The sequence below is a fragment of the Lissotriton helveticus genome, chromosome 12 (assembly GCF_964261635.1).
Source record: "Lissotriton helveticus chromosome 12, aLisHel1.1, whole genome shotgun sequence".
NCBI lineage: Eukaryota > Metazoa > Chordata > Amphibia > Caudata > Salamandridae > Lissotriton > Lissotriton helveticus.
The window spans coordinates 591,757,989-591,770,652 of NC_136073.1; the positions used below are offsets into that span (position 1 = coordinate 591,757,989).

Genomic DNA, 12,664 nt, shown 5'->3' on the forward strand with positions numbered 1-12,664 from the left:
ACATTAGTCAGTGGTAAACAATGCAGCGTCAGAAAGCCAGTAGCCAAGTTTAGGTGAATAGATTATGCTAGCAGAATTTGTACAGCCCGGGCGGCTGATTCAGTGCTGGAGATGTTCCAGGGCTGCAGAGCAGTGCTTTTGGTGGGGAAGGGTTGCAGAGATTCCCACTGCAGTCTGAAGCGGTTTGCTCGCTTCAGACTGCCCGGCTTTTCTGTGACCCGGCCTGCCTTGGTTACACCTTTCTTCCCATATGCGAAACTGATTTATTTTTACCCACCCCTCCCTTTTAAGCAATTTTTCTGTTGCATTGCGAAGCTGATGTCACAGGCGGCAGCGTGGAATTCTGTCAGCCGCTGGGTCACATGCCGGCTCAGTCAGTATTGCAAACAGGATAGGAAAGGGTGGGAGATTTTTTTATTTCTTTGGCCTGTCGAATGCATGGCTGCCTTCTGGATCTGGAGGTGGCACAGGGACTGCGACACCAGCTTTCCGCCATTAAAGTGCCTGTTGAAGAGACTAAAACTCAGTTCCCTTAACTCTCGCCTTTCTTGTGTTCTGCCAAAGCACACTTCCAGGACTCTAAGGGGGCAGCAGCGGCCAGCAAGATGCTCTTCCCCAACTCCGTGCAGGACTCGCCTCGAGTACTGCCCGACACCAAAGACCTGTGCCTCAGCTGCAGCCCCTCAGCATGACCAAGTGGGACCGACCCTGGGGCACCCACGACCTGGAAGCAGCGGCCCAGTCCTCCTGCCCCTTAGGTGAGTGTTGGACTGCAGCAATTTTTCACCCCCCTGCCCTCAGCTGTCTCGAGGCTTGCTATGGCTGTGTACTGATCTAAGTGCGAGGGATGGGAGGGGATTCACCCTTAAAATTGTTTTTGGCACACTAAGTGGAATTTTGCTTAAGCTGGTTTGCCCACAGAATGCATCGGATTTAAGCAGGTGGCCACTTTCTCACGAGTCCCGCTGCAGAATAAAACCAGCCCGCCCTAGGATTGATTCATATCTGATGGTGGCTTTGCTTGTATTATTGCAAGGTTTAGTTACCGTGATAATTGGGGACTTTCAATAGAGTGTTTTGTGAGATGTACAACATTATGCACTGATTTTCAAATTGTTTGTGCTGGGCTTGTAGTGCGAATTCTAATTGACCAGCCGGCTAGGCCCCTTCAGATGGAGCACTAGGCAGACTTCTTGCTGGCTTAGATTTGTAATGGCTTTCTAGCCCCTATCTGAGGGTTTTAAACTATTAGATTATTTTTAGAAGTTTATTTTTGTGGCGATAGTACTCGAAAAGTGCTTTCGATAGGTTTAATTTTGCTTGAGGAAACCTTCCTAACAAATATATTGTAATTTGGTTCTGACGTTTCATTTCAACCAGCTTGCTGAAGGGGTTGATGCGTCACCTGGAATGGCATGAGTGATTGACTGAGTGCTGCTACCACATTGTCGTTTTGCGGGTTGCATTGAGATGCTTGAACGTTCTAATCCCTCCTTGTAGTAATTAACGAACGTGTGCTGTGACCTATTCTTACCACCTCTAAGAAGCATTGTTGACTGTTGTCAGTCTAGCATAATCTGCTGGTAGTGGTTTTGCAATAGATATATTGTGGTCATAGCTATGAACTTCAGTCTATTTCCCCTTTAGGAAACTGGTATTTAGTGCTATTTTTGCCTGGGCCCTTCACATTACCAATCCCCACCTCCACAATGACATTCCAGCTCCTCGTGCACTCATCCTTGTGCAAAAAGGATATCATTCCTTATCTCCGCCATAAAAAAAAGTTTGAATACCACGTGGAATTGCATTCAGATCAGTACCATCTTTAGTATTGCAGATGCTGTGGTCAATAGTTAATATAGTAACTGGTATTTTTAGTACACACAGCTAGATAATTGACTGACTTGCAGATGTTAAACATGTAATTTGAAGTAACATGGTGCTAGGAGAAGTATAAACCACTTGGTCACCATGATACCCTGCCATTAGATAGGGCAAGCTAGGTGGGTTCTGTCAAATCTGATTACCAGCTAGTTGAAATAGGAATCTTGGTACATCTGCGTTTCCACAAAGGTTTGTTCAGTGGCATCAACACGTCCTGTCACTTCCAGGCCCAGATAATTTTAGTGGGTTGGATACTCCGTAGGTAGAGCACAGATACCACACTGGTTCCAACAACATTACTAATGCATTACCATTGCTTTGAAGCACCTTTCAACACAGACTTGAAGATTGTTCTTATGTTGAGTCTGTTACACGCTATCATGGGCACTGCTTGCATTTCACATCAATTGTGCTCTAATGTATTCTAATCTCTAGTTCTAGGGAGTTGAAGTGGTATGAAGCATTTTGGTTCTGCGTAACTGCAAAACGGTGAAAGCTTAGTCAAATTAGTTTGGCTATAACATGACGCAGCCTTTAAAAAAAAAAGATAACAAGCATTGGCATAGCCAATAGGTCTCGCATTTGGGGCCTTAAGTATTTAGTTATGCAGCACAATATCCTTGGTGCAACAACATCAACTGTTGCATGGCTAAACACTTATAAGGTCCCAAAGGCGAGACCTATTGGCTATGCCAATGCTTGTTTAAATTAACTCAATGACATTCAGTAGTTGTATATTAGTGCACAAAGTGTAGGGAGAACTGCACACTGAAAGCGAACAAAAGGATTAAGACACAGCAGGTAGCATATGGGAGCTAAGAGGTAGCATTATCCCACTTTCCCCAACATATTATGTTAAGACGTGATGAAGTTACAGCACCACTTGAAAACAAATTTACTGACGCACTGTTTGCAGATCACAGAAGCCCATCACAAAATTGCACTCGCTACAACTTCAGATACAGTACAATCTTCATTTGGAGCACCGAACACATTTAGGGAAATGTAAACAGGAGATAATACAAGCTTTATCTCCAGCACTTTTTTCCCCCAATTAATGAAAAATGGTGGATTAAATTAAGCACTGAAGAGGATGTCGAAGGCCAGGTAATCAACAGTGAGATGCAGCACCTCCAGGGTACATGGACATTGGTCACGTTTCACAGACTGCCTCCCACACATTCTTCCTGCTGTGGTTTTGTTAGTTTCAACATAAAGTACTTAACAGACTTTAGATTGTGACACTGTGGCATACATCATAACCAGGTAATTCCGAACATATAGGTGTTGTCCACCTATTAGCACTAATGAGAAAATTATACTGCAATATCTGAATATTGCTTTTGTTTCTAACTGGCAATAACTTTTTTACTTCCACAACTGCAACTCTGGTAATGGAGAAAATTCTCCAAAAATACATTTGCCCCTTCTAACACACCTTCACAGTCAAGAGTTACACTAAATCCTTATAAACGTTGATGGCTGCTTCATCTCTATCCTATCAAAGTCCTGAGCCCACATCTGCACTGCTTTTGGATTCCCTCCAACATTCCCTAGTCTTTGTTAGTCCTGCACAGGGTTACACGACAGCTCTCTCTCCCATTCATCTTCAATGATGCGGTACAGTTCCATTGTTGCTTTCGCATCCTCAACCGAGGAATGCCCATTTTTTCCAACCTGCAGAGAATATAGAAACAACTGCTTTAGAACTCACAAACTGAAACAAAGAAAAATGTAAGTTTGTCCTTATTAACTGGATTTTAATATTCAGCAGGGTAGATCTCCCACATTTATTGGCAATAGAAGGTGAAAGTCATCCCCGCTTATATTTTTGCATGTTTCATGCACCACGCAGCTTTGAACATTTAAAAGATTTTTTTCTCCACTTACCTACAATCTCACACTATTCCGTAAGGCAGAAGGAAAAAAGACGACAAAACCCCCAAATGTATAAGTCACTGTTCCTCCTCCTTGTTAATACTTAGTGAAAGCATCTATGACAAAAATAACTCCTGGAAATATTTTATGATAAGCCTCTACCAAATGCACAAGACTGGGAAGTATTTGGCCATTCACATTTACAAAACTGGTCAATGATGACTGAACTGAAGCAGGTTACATGAGCCAAACCAGTAAGATGATACATTTAATGAAGCCCTGACAGACTTGAGAATGCTGTACCCTCCTGATCAATGGCCACAAATGTAAGGAAATGTTTAGAAGAAAACGTCTCGTGCTTTGATTTGCCCGGATGTCACTATGTACAGTGTGTTATTGATACCTGCAAAAAATATAGCCAGTATCGGGGTTTCATTTTAATAACCTTAAAGTCGCTAACAAGTGCTCAAACTCAAGTTCCAAGGGCAGAGCTGATGGCCTCTGATCTGGATATCATATCATGACACATTTTCCTGTTTCTTTAGATAATTGTTCTGGCTCTACTACTCAAGGAAATTGTACCTTTTTTTTATTTATTAGAGGTTTTGTATGCCATGGGGCTTGTCATTGAGGACTGCTGCTTTAGAGACAACAGTTAAAAACAAATATTTGGAGATGGATTACTTACCAGGATATAGATACTGGAGCATACAATTCACAAGAATTGATAGAAGAAAAATCAATCATATTTACAATGAATTGACAAATGGCATAGACCATTACCATACCCCAGTGTTTGGTGGTGAGAAGTATCATGTAAAATCAGAGTTTTTGTCATGCTGAAAGGTCAACATTCGTCCCAGTTTTAGCTTACTTTTATCAAAGGACAGCATGTTTTCCATAAAGAGTCTTCTATACTTTGATCCATGTATTATTTACCACTAGGTACCCAAGTGATTCCTGATAAGGAACCAACCCTTATCATGCTGCTGCCATTAGCATAATTCACAGGGGGCGGGGGGGGGGCAGAAGTTCTTTGCTTTGTTTAAAAATCAATGTAGGATTTCTTACTAAAGGCTTTTTTTTGTCTAACAACTATTCAGGCTAGATTTGCAAAGTGCTGGGGTTATGAACAACAAATCCAAGTTAGACCAATTTCTGTTGTAAATGACCATAGCTCCTTCACAGCAGCCTTTGCCATTTTGGAAGTCTCTCTGATTAGTCTCCTTGCTTAGTTATCTAGGAGCTAGGACACTTGTCAAATCAAGTAATTATAATTTCATGGGAATATTTTTCTAACACTTCAAAGTTGTGAGGTAGAATGTGTACATACATATGAATGCATCTATAGCAAGGAACTTTAACACTGGAAGACAATAAAAGAAGATATTTTCTAACAAGTGCATAGACTTTTTATAAGCAACATATGTTTATGGTGTAACTTCTAAAGATTTTGAGAGTACCTGCATACACCATAGATAAAATGTATAGCTGTTAATAAATGATAGGTATGCACTTCTTTTGCAAGACAGATTACCATGTATGAATGCCAGTTGTGCTTTATCAAATAAGTGTTTTTGCAAACAGACTCTACATTATTTGGCACATTTAGATAAACTTTCGGACCGGCTGTCATTGGGAGAGTAGTACACAGATACTTAAAAACGCAATTTTGCAGCATAACAATTTGCTTGAATGGGAGAAGCATTGCATGCAGGTCTTCAGGAGTCCATGTGTCTACTGTGCACATAAGTATCAGACTAGCAAAGAGTTGCAATTCTAGACATCTGTTCTCTTACTCTCCTCTACTTATGTATCCTTACGTGTTCACAACATTCAAATAAATATTAATATGTTGGAAGGATCCTCTGCGCCTCGATACCCCCATCCTTTCCCCTAAAAAGGGACTACTCAAAGATTTCCTTAAACAACAGTGACAACGTGGGGAAGTGTTAGCGTAGATGGACTTCCAACCCAACGCTTTCACTTTTCTTGTGGCTACTCACACCACTAGTATACTTCTAACTAGGTACTACATGACTTGATCCTTGTGATGAAATCCAACGTGTCTTTCAGATGACAGCACTGATCTTCCGCATGTAAACTTGGCAACTCCAGGCAGTCCTGGTGGCGTGGTCAGCGTAGAGGGTACATATACAAGTAAACACAGGAGCAACTTTGTTACCTTGGGCGGGCCAGGGTATTGTATTTAAAGACAACAGTGTTTGGCTCTGTATCAATAATAAAATACTTATGATCAATGAGATATCTGCAAACTGTATCTAATTGCAAACAAATATATGGTACAAAGTATTTCAGGAGACTCTTAATGCAACAGTTATTTTATAACTATATAAGTAATAAAACACAAGATAATTTACTGAATTGTATAAAAACTGTGTAGGTGATCACACAATATAAGTGGAACAAACCAGACCTAAGAAGCCCCATAAAAGTGATCAGTAAAAAGGACAATAGATACAATGGCAGTAATTATTTCATGACAGTTCATTCCAATGAACCTTGCTTAATTATCCGGGAAACATTAGTGTTCAGTGCTCCTCTGTCGCCAGGTTAATTTTCAAAATGGCCACATTATTGTCACCCACTGGAATTTCTGGCCCACTCCCCAACAAGTACTTATATCATTTCTTTCTGCGCTACTCAAAGGCAAATTAGCTTCTTTCGAAAACTTTTCTCTGTTTGTGATCACATTTTATCAACAATGCAAAGGAGTGTCAATGGGAGCATGCTTTGCTCCTAATTTTGTCATTCTTTATGTCAACAAATTTGAAAACCCAACTGTGCATCAATTCAACCCCTCGTTTGCTAATAAACACAAATGATACATAGACAACGTCCTCAAGGTTTCAAGGGTTAATAGTTCAGACATCAATAACTTAATGCATTGGTTGAACAATAGTCATGACTGTCGACATTTCGCACAATCACAGTAATTACTCTCTTCCATTTCTTGACGTCACCATAAAGGCTTATTAAGGCAAACTTGGTGGCCATCATAACGAACCCACGTAACACAATACCCCTCAGTCTTCCAAGAGATACTACACTGGAGGACTGACTTAGTCTCCCATATGGTCAGTTTCTCCATATTTGTCGCAATTTGGCAATGGAGATTTGACTTCTTGAGAGATACATAAAAATGAAAGAAAGAGGATACCTAAAAATGCTTGGTATCGACCCAGGTAAACTCTCCTAACTCCCAAATCAAGCAGTGACACAAACTGCATTTTATATGGGACCACCTTTAGTACCATCGCAAACAAAGTGTGCAAAACTGAAGAAAACAAACACTTGTCTAGTCTTACCTCAAGAGGATTAGTCAATGAATCCACCTTTTTATTTCCATTTGGAGAAAGCCATGACCTGGACAACTACACACCATTTAGTGAAAGCAATGACCTGGACAACTACACACATCACCACTGTTACTAGACGTATCACCTACAAATGGGCACTTTAAATGTCATAATTTCTCTGTATATTCCCAAATCACAGAAACTAAATCTCTCGAGCACAAAAAAAATCATACATACACTTATGGGAATAACCACTGCAACTCCATCAATGTTTGATATGCAATTTGATGCCCCTGTAACTTAATTTATATTAGGCAAACCACACAAAGTAAAAGAAAAACCCTCCCAACTCAAAAGTCGCATTAAACAGCACACAGAGTGCTCCCTTGCAGTCACATTTCAGGAGGATGTCACACTCCGAAACAGAATATCACTGGCAAGTAATAGACAGTGTGAGCCTCATTTCTCATAGAGGCAATATTTAAGCATTACTGAACAGATGTGAATCCACATGTATAATACGATGTGCAGCAACCACAACATGCCCTAATTCCATAGACAAATGTAATACTTTAACACAGCCCACTAGTGTACTTTTATTCCAGGCTGTTTTTCCATGCAATTCTGTACTATCCACTGACACGGTCTGAAATGTCTGTATGGATGTTTATGGTTTAAAGTATTTTATTCAGTACCACACACAAAGACCAAGTAGCAGCAACAGGAGACATTCAATTCAGGCGGGGAGAACCCCAATTCCAGCTGTAACAGTTAAATGCAATGTATGGTATCAGTCCCTTTCGGCTATACCTGAAGTGCCACGGCTCAGTGTGAGATAACATTTCCACCCCAAACTCCCCCCCTGAACCCCAACAGCCCAACTCCCGGATCCCAACCCACTTCCCTCCCTCCACCCCACGTCCAGTGCATCGCCATCATTCAAGGCCAACATCAGGACCACCGCCTGCGGGGAGAGTGAGTCCCCCACCAATTCACGGGGCTTGTGCTGTGGGGCTCGTAAGCCGCAGGAGGCGGAGGTACTTAGGACAAGTAATTTCTTTAAATTCCATGGACAACAAGGAGTGAAATGGCTGCCAGAGTTCTGAAAATTGTGATATATCTCCAGCCACCATCAGCGACAGCTTCTCCATGCCCAACACGTGCCACAATCTATGGAGCCAGCCCGTAACAGAGGGTATCGTGGCAGTGCGCCAATGTATCAAGATGTTTTGAGCCGCTGATCCCAGCACGATGGCGATCTGCCTGCCCCTACGAGATCTGAGGGGGTACATGAGACCATTCGGGAGCCCTAGCAAGGTGTAGGCGGGGAAGCGCGGCAGTTCAATGCCAAAATGCGCATCAATGTAGTCTAGCACTGCCTTCCAGTATGTGTCCAGGAGGGGGCAATCCCATAAAATGTGTGTAAGAGTACCTCGGTGCCCACACCCTCACCAACATGTGTCCCCCCTACTGCGATCAAATTCGTGCACCCGTTCCGGCGTGTAGTACCAATAAGTGGAAACTTTAGTTAGTGTGTCAGTAAGGCCCATATGGTACGCTGAATGCCTTGCTCTATAAGATATGTTCTCCCAGTCCTTAGGGCTCAGTGTCCTTCCCAGTTCCCTTTCCCACCTTTCTCTCCCCGGGTTGTAGAAGTGTGTGGATGGAGATTGCAGTAACTTATAAAGATCCGTAATCAGTTTTGAGTCCGAAGTACGCGTTAGCAGCCATTGTTCATAAGGCAAGAAGCGCCTATCCGCAGTATCCCTCACCTGTGGCTGGAGAGCCCAATGGCGGGCCAGCATATAGCGGTGTCTTTCAGTCTCGGGAAGTGAAAATTCCTGGCGAAACTGTACAAAGGGGATCACTCCCTCCTGGCCATACAAATGGCACAGGGCTCTACACCCCGCCCGTCTCCAATGTGCGAATGCCCCCTGTTCCATACCTGGGGTGAAATCGGGGTTATCTACCAGCGGCGTGAGCGGCGACGGGAAAGAGGTGAGGCCACACGTGGTGGCCGTTGCATCCCAAACCCGCAGCGGCACACGCGTAACAAAAGAGGCGTACAAATTCTTGGGCCGATGAGTTCGACGCAAAAACGGGACTTCCTGCAGGGGCCGCCCCGCCACCGCCTGGTCCTGGAAGAGCCAGTGTTTATCGGACTCCCATCTGCTCCACTCCACCAGGTAACGCAACTGCGTCGCTCGGAAATACCTACGGAAGTCAGGTATCCCCAATCCTCCCGCTTCAGGGGCCAGTAATGAGAGTACTCTACGCATTCTGGGTTTCTTCCCCTGCCAAATGAAGCGCGAGACGTCCGCTTGTTGCTGCGGGATCCACCCTACCGGTGGCTGGAGCGGCAAGGCCCGGAATAGATATAGCACCTGCGGGAGAGTTGTCATTTTAACCGCAGCTATCCTGCCCAACCCGGAAAGGGTGCCGCGGTTCCAACGGCCCAGCTCCCCCCGGATTTTAACACCTAACGCCGTGTAGTTGGCCGACACCATGGCCGGTAAGGTGGGTGCTATCTGGATCCCCAGATAGGGTATCGCTTCTGACGACCACACCATGGGGAAGCGGCTCTGCAATTCCGTCCTGGTGGAGGGATCAAGGGAGACATCCAAAGCCACCAACTTCCCCATGTTCAGTTTAAACCCCGCCACCGCGCCAAGGGAGGCCAGCTCCTCGACGCAGGCCGGTAAGGCTGTCCGGGGTTCGTCAAGTGACAAGATGACATCATCAGCATAGAGGCTGATGGCGTGTGTAAAGCCTCCCATCCGCACACCGGTCACCGCCGGGTTGTTCCGTATCCGTTGGGCGAATGGTTCCATGTAAAGAGCAAAGAGCAGGGGAGAGTGGACACCCCTGCCTGGTGCCCCTTTCAATGTTAAAATCCCGAGAGGCATACCCGTTCACCCGAACTACTGCGGTCGGTCGTCTGTAGCAGTTGAAAACCATCGAGCGGAACTTGTCCCCTATGCCCACCTTCACTAGTACTTGTTCCAGGTAGGGCCAGTGCACTCGGTCGAACGCCTTTTCAGCGTCTACCGCCAACATCATACGTTCCCCCGGGATCCGGGAGGCCTTCTCGAGCAGGTGGACGATCCGTTTCGTATTGTCAACCGCCTGCCTCCCAGGCACAAAACCAGCCTGGTCAGGGTCTATAAGACCAGATAAGTGCGGGGCCAAGCGAGCGGCTAGGATCCCCGTATACAATTTTAGATCGACATTCAGCAAAGATATCGGCCTGTACGAGCCACAGAGCGTCGGGTCTTTCCCGGATTTGGGTATCACCGTGATGGAAGCTCGCAGAAGATCAGGTGGAATAGCCCCTGACAAGTTGAAAAGACGGGTAAGGATAGGGGCCAGCGATGCACAAAACGTTTTGTAAAAAAGCGCGGTATACCCATCCGGGCCCGGCGCTTTGCCATGCTTAAGCCGGGCGATGGCAGAGATCACCTCCTCTATCCTAATATCCCTGTCCAGGTGTTCCGCCTGCAGGGGGTCCAGGGAGGGCAAGGTGACAGAGTCCAAGTATGCGGCCACGGCCGGCTCATCCGGCGGCTCCCCAGTGTAAAGGTCCTCATAAAACCCACGGAAAACGGCCGCGATGCGGGCGTCCTCCGTCTCCGTGGTCCCCATAGGGCTAGAGATTGCCTTCACTAGTTGACTCTGGCGTGCTACTCGGAGTCTGTTGGCTAGCAACTTGCCACTGCGGTCACCCCCTGTGTAGAAGGTGTGGCGCAGCCAGAGTGCAGCATACTCCGCTCGGTCCAAGTCCAGAGCCGCTAGGGCCTTCCTTGCTCCTTTAAGCTGTCGCCATATTCTAGGGGTCCCCGTTCTGCGATGGATCTGTTCAAGCTCGCGGACTGTATCGGTGAGCTCCTCCCTCTTTGCCTGTCTCTCTTTATTTTCAGCCGAGGAGATCGCTAGGAATTCCCCCCTGAGGACCGCTTTCAGAGCCGCCCACTGTGTAGCCCGGGCGGTGTCCAAGTTGTCATTGTGCGTCAGGTATTCTCGGATAGCGTCCTCAATACGATCCACTACCACCTTCCTGTGCAGCAGGGTGTCTCGCAGGCGCCACGTCCGAGGGGGGAGAACCACTGGGGGCAAACTCAACGTGGCGTCTACCGGGTCGTGATCCGAAAGGGACAGCACTCCTATGTCCGATCCCGAAACCAGCGCCTGCACTGGGGACGTGACCAACAAGTGGTCCAGCCTAGCGTACGTCTTATGCGCATGGGAGTAGTACGAATAGTCCCTGTCCGTGGGGTGCAAGTGGCGCCAGAGGTCGATGAGCCCCACCTCCGCCAGCCACGCTTTACCGTCGGCCGAGATCTCCCCGACCTGCGGGTAGTGCTGTGTCGACCGGTCGATAGCCGAATCAAAGACCATGTTAAAATCCCCTCCAATGATGACATATCTATCCTGTGAGGCAGTGATATCCTCGACCGATGTGCGCAGGAAGCGTTCTTGTCGGTCATTAGGGCTATACAGGGACCCAATGGTAAACATGAGACCCCCAATTCTAAACCGATTCGCCAGCAGCCTACCCTTTTGTTCCGCAAGTTTGTGGAGGACCTCCCCTTTAAAGTGACTGGATACCAGAATTGCCACCCCTGCGGTCTTAGAGGAACTAGATGAGAAGAACTGTGACGGGAACTTACAGGAGCGCAGTCTATGTGTTTCCTGCGGCAGCAGGTGCGTCTCCTGCAGGAGGCAAATGTCAGCGTGTGTATTCTCAAGGAGGGAGAGCACCGCCCGCCGTTTGACAGGGTTGTTCAGACCCCTAACGTTCAGGGTGACTATTTTAAAAGAAGTAGGAGGCATGGAAAGAAGAAAGGCAGCAAGCAAGAGGAACCCCGCCTGCAGAGGCGGAGCGCAAAGGCGCCCACAATGGCAACAAAAGCAGCAAAGCAGAAAGGGAAATGCAAGTGTGCAAGTAGCCTCCTGACGCAGGCAAACTAAATTGTGTGACCATCTTCAGAACTCTCAACATTCGCACTGTGCACTGGACGATCCCCCCTCCCCATCCCAACTCCCGGATCCCACCCCCCTTCCCCCCGAACATCCCCTGAACTATCCAACTCCCCGGTTCCCCTCCCGACTCTCCCTCCCCGGTCCCCCATCGGTCCCAAAGAACCCATTGTCCCAGTCCGGTCCTCAGCGGACAAGTCTGTGGAAAAGCACAAAAGTGGACGTCCAGCCACTACGCATCTACCCGCCTCCCCCCCCCCCAGGACCCTCAAACCTGCATTACACTAGAAGCGTTGGCGATCTCCCCCCGGAGTACTTCTTAAGCAGTCAGCGCCACATCTCCAGACGCCGTGTCCCTGGCCACTCCTCTCACTGCGTCGTCCATCTCAGCTCGAATAGTAGGTGAGTCCGGTCGGGCAGAGGAGCAGCGCCCAGGGACCGCCTGCCAACCGTCTCTGGTGACGCGCCAGCGATTCGGAGTCGGGGCTTCCTCGTCCGTCGCGGTGATGCCCAGGACACCACAAGTGTCCTGGAGAGAGCGTAGCTGATGCAAGGTCCCGGTCCAGCGGAAGATGATGCGGAAAGGATGTTCCCACGAGTAGCGA

General features: G+C 46.8%; 1 protein-coding gene across 1 annotated transcript in view; it reads right to left on the reverse strand.

Moving 5' to 3' along the window:
- Positions 1 to 2,750: 2,750 nt before the first annotated feature.
- Positions 2,751 to 12,664, reverse strand: part of ISG20L2 (interferon stimulated exonuclease gene 20 like 2) — a 59,990-nt gene continuing 50,076 nt past the window's right edge. Inside the window, exon 6 of the mRNA XM_078669827.1 lies at positions 2,751 to 3,561. Within this exon, the coding sequence (XP_078525953.1) occupies positions 3,448 to 3,561 (114 nt within the window). The 3' untranslated portion in view covers positions 2,751 to 3,447. The remainder of the gene's footprint in view (positions 3,562 to 12,664) is intronic.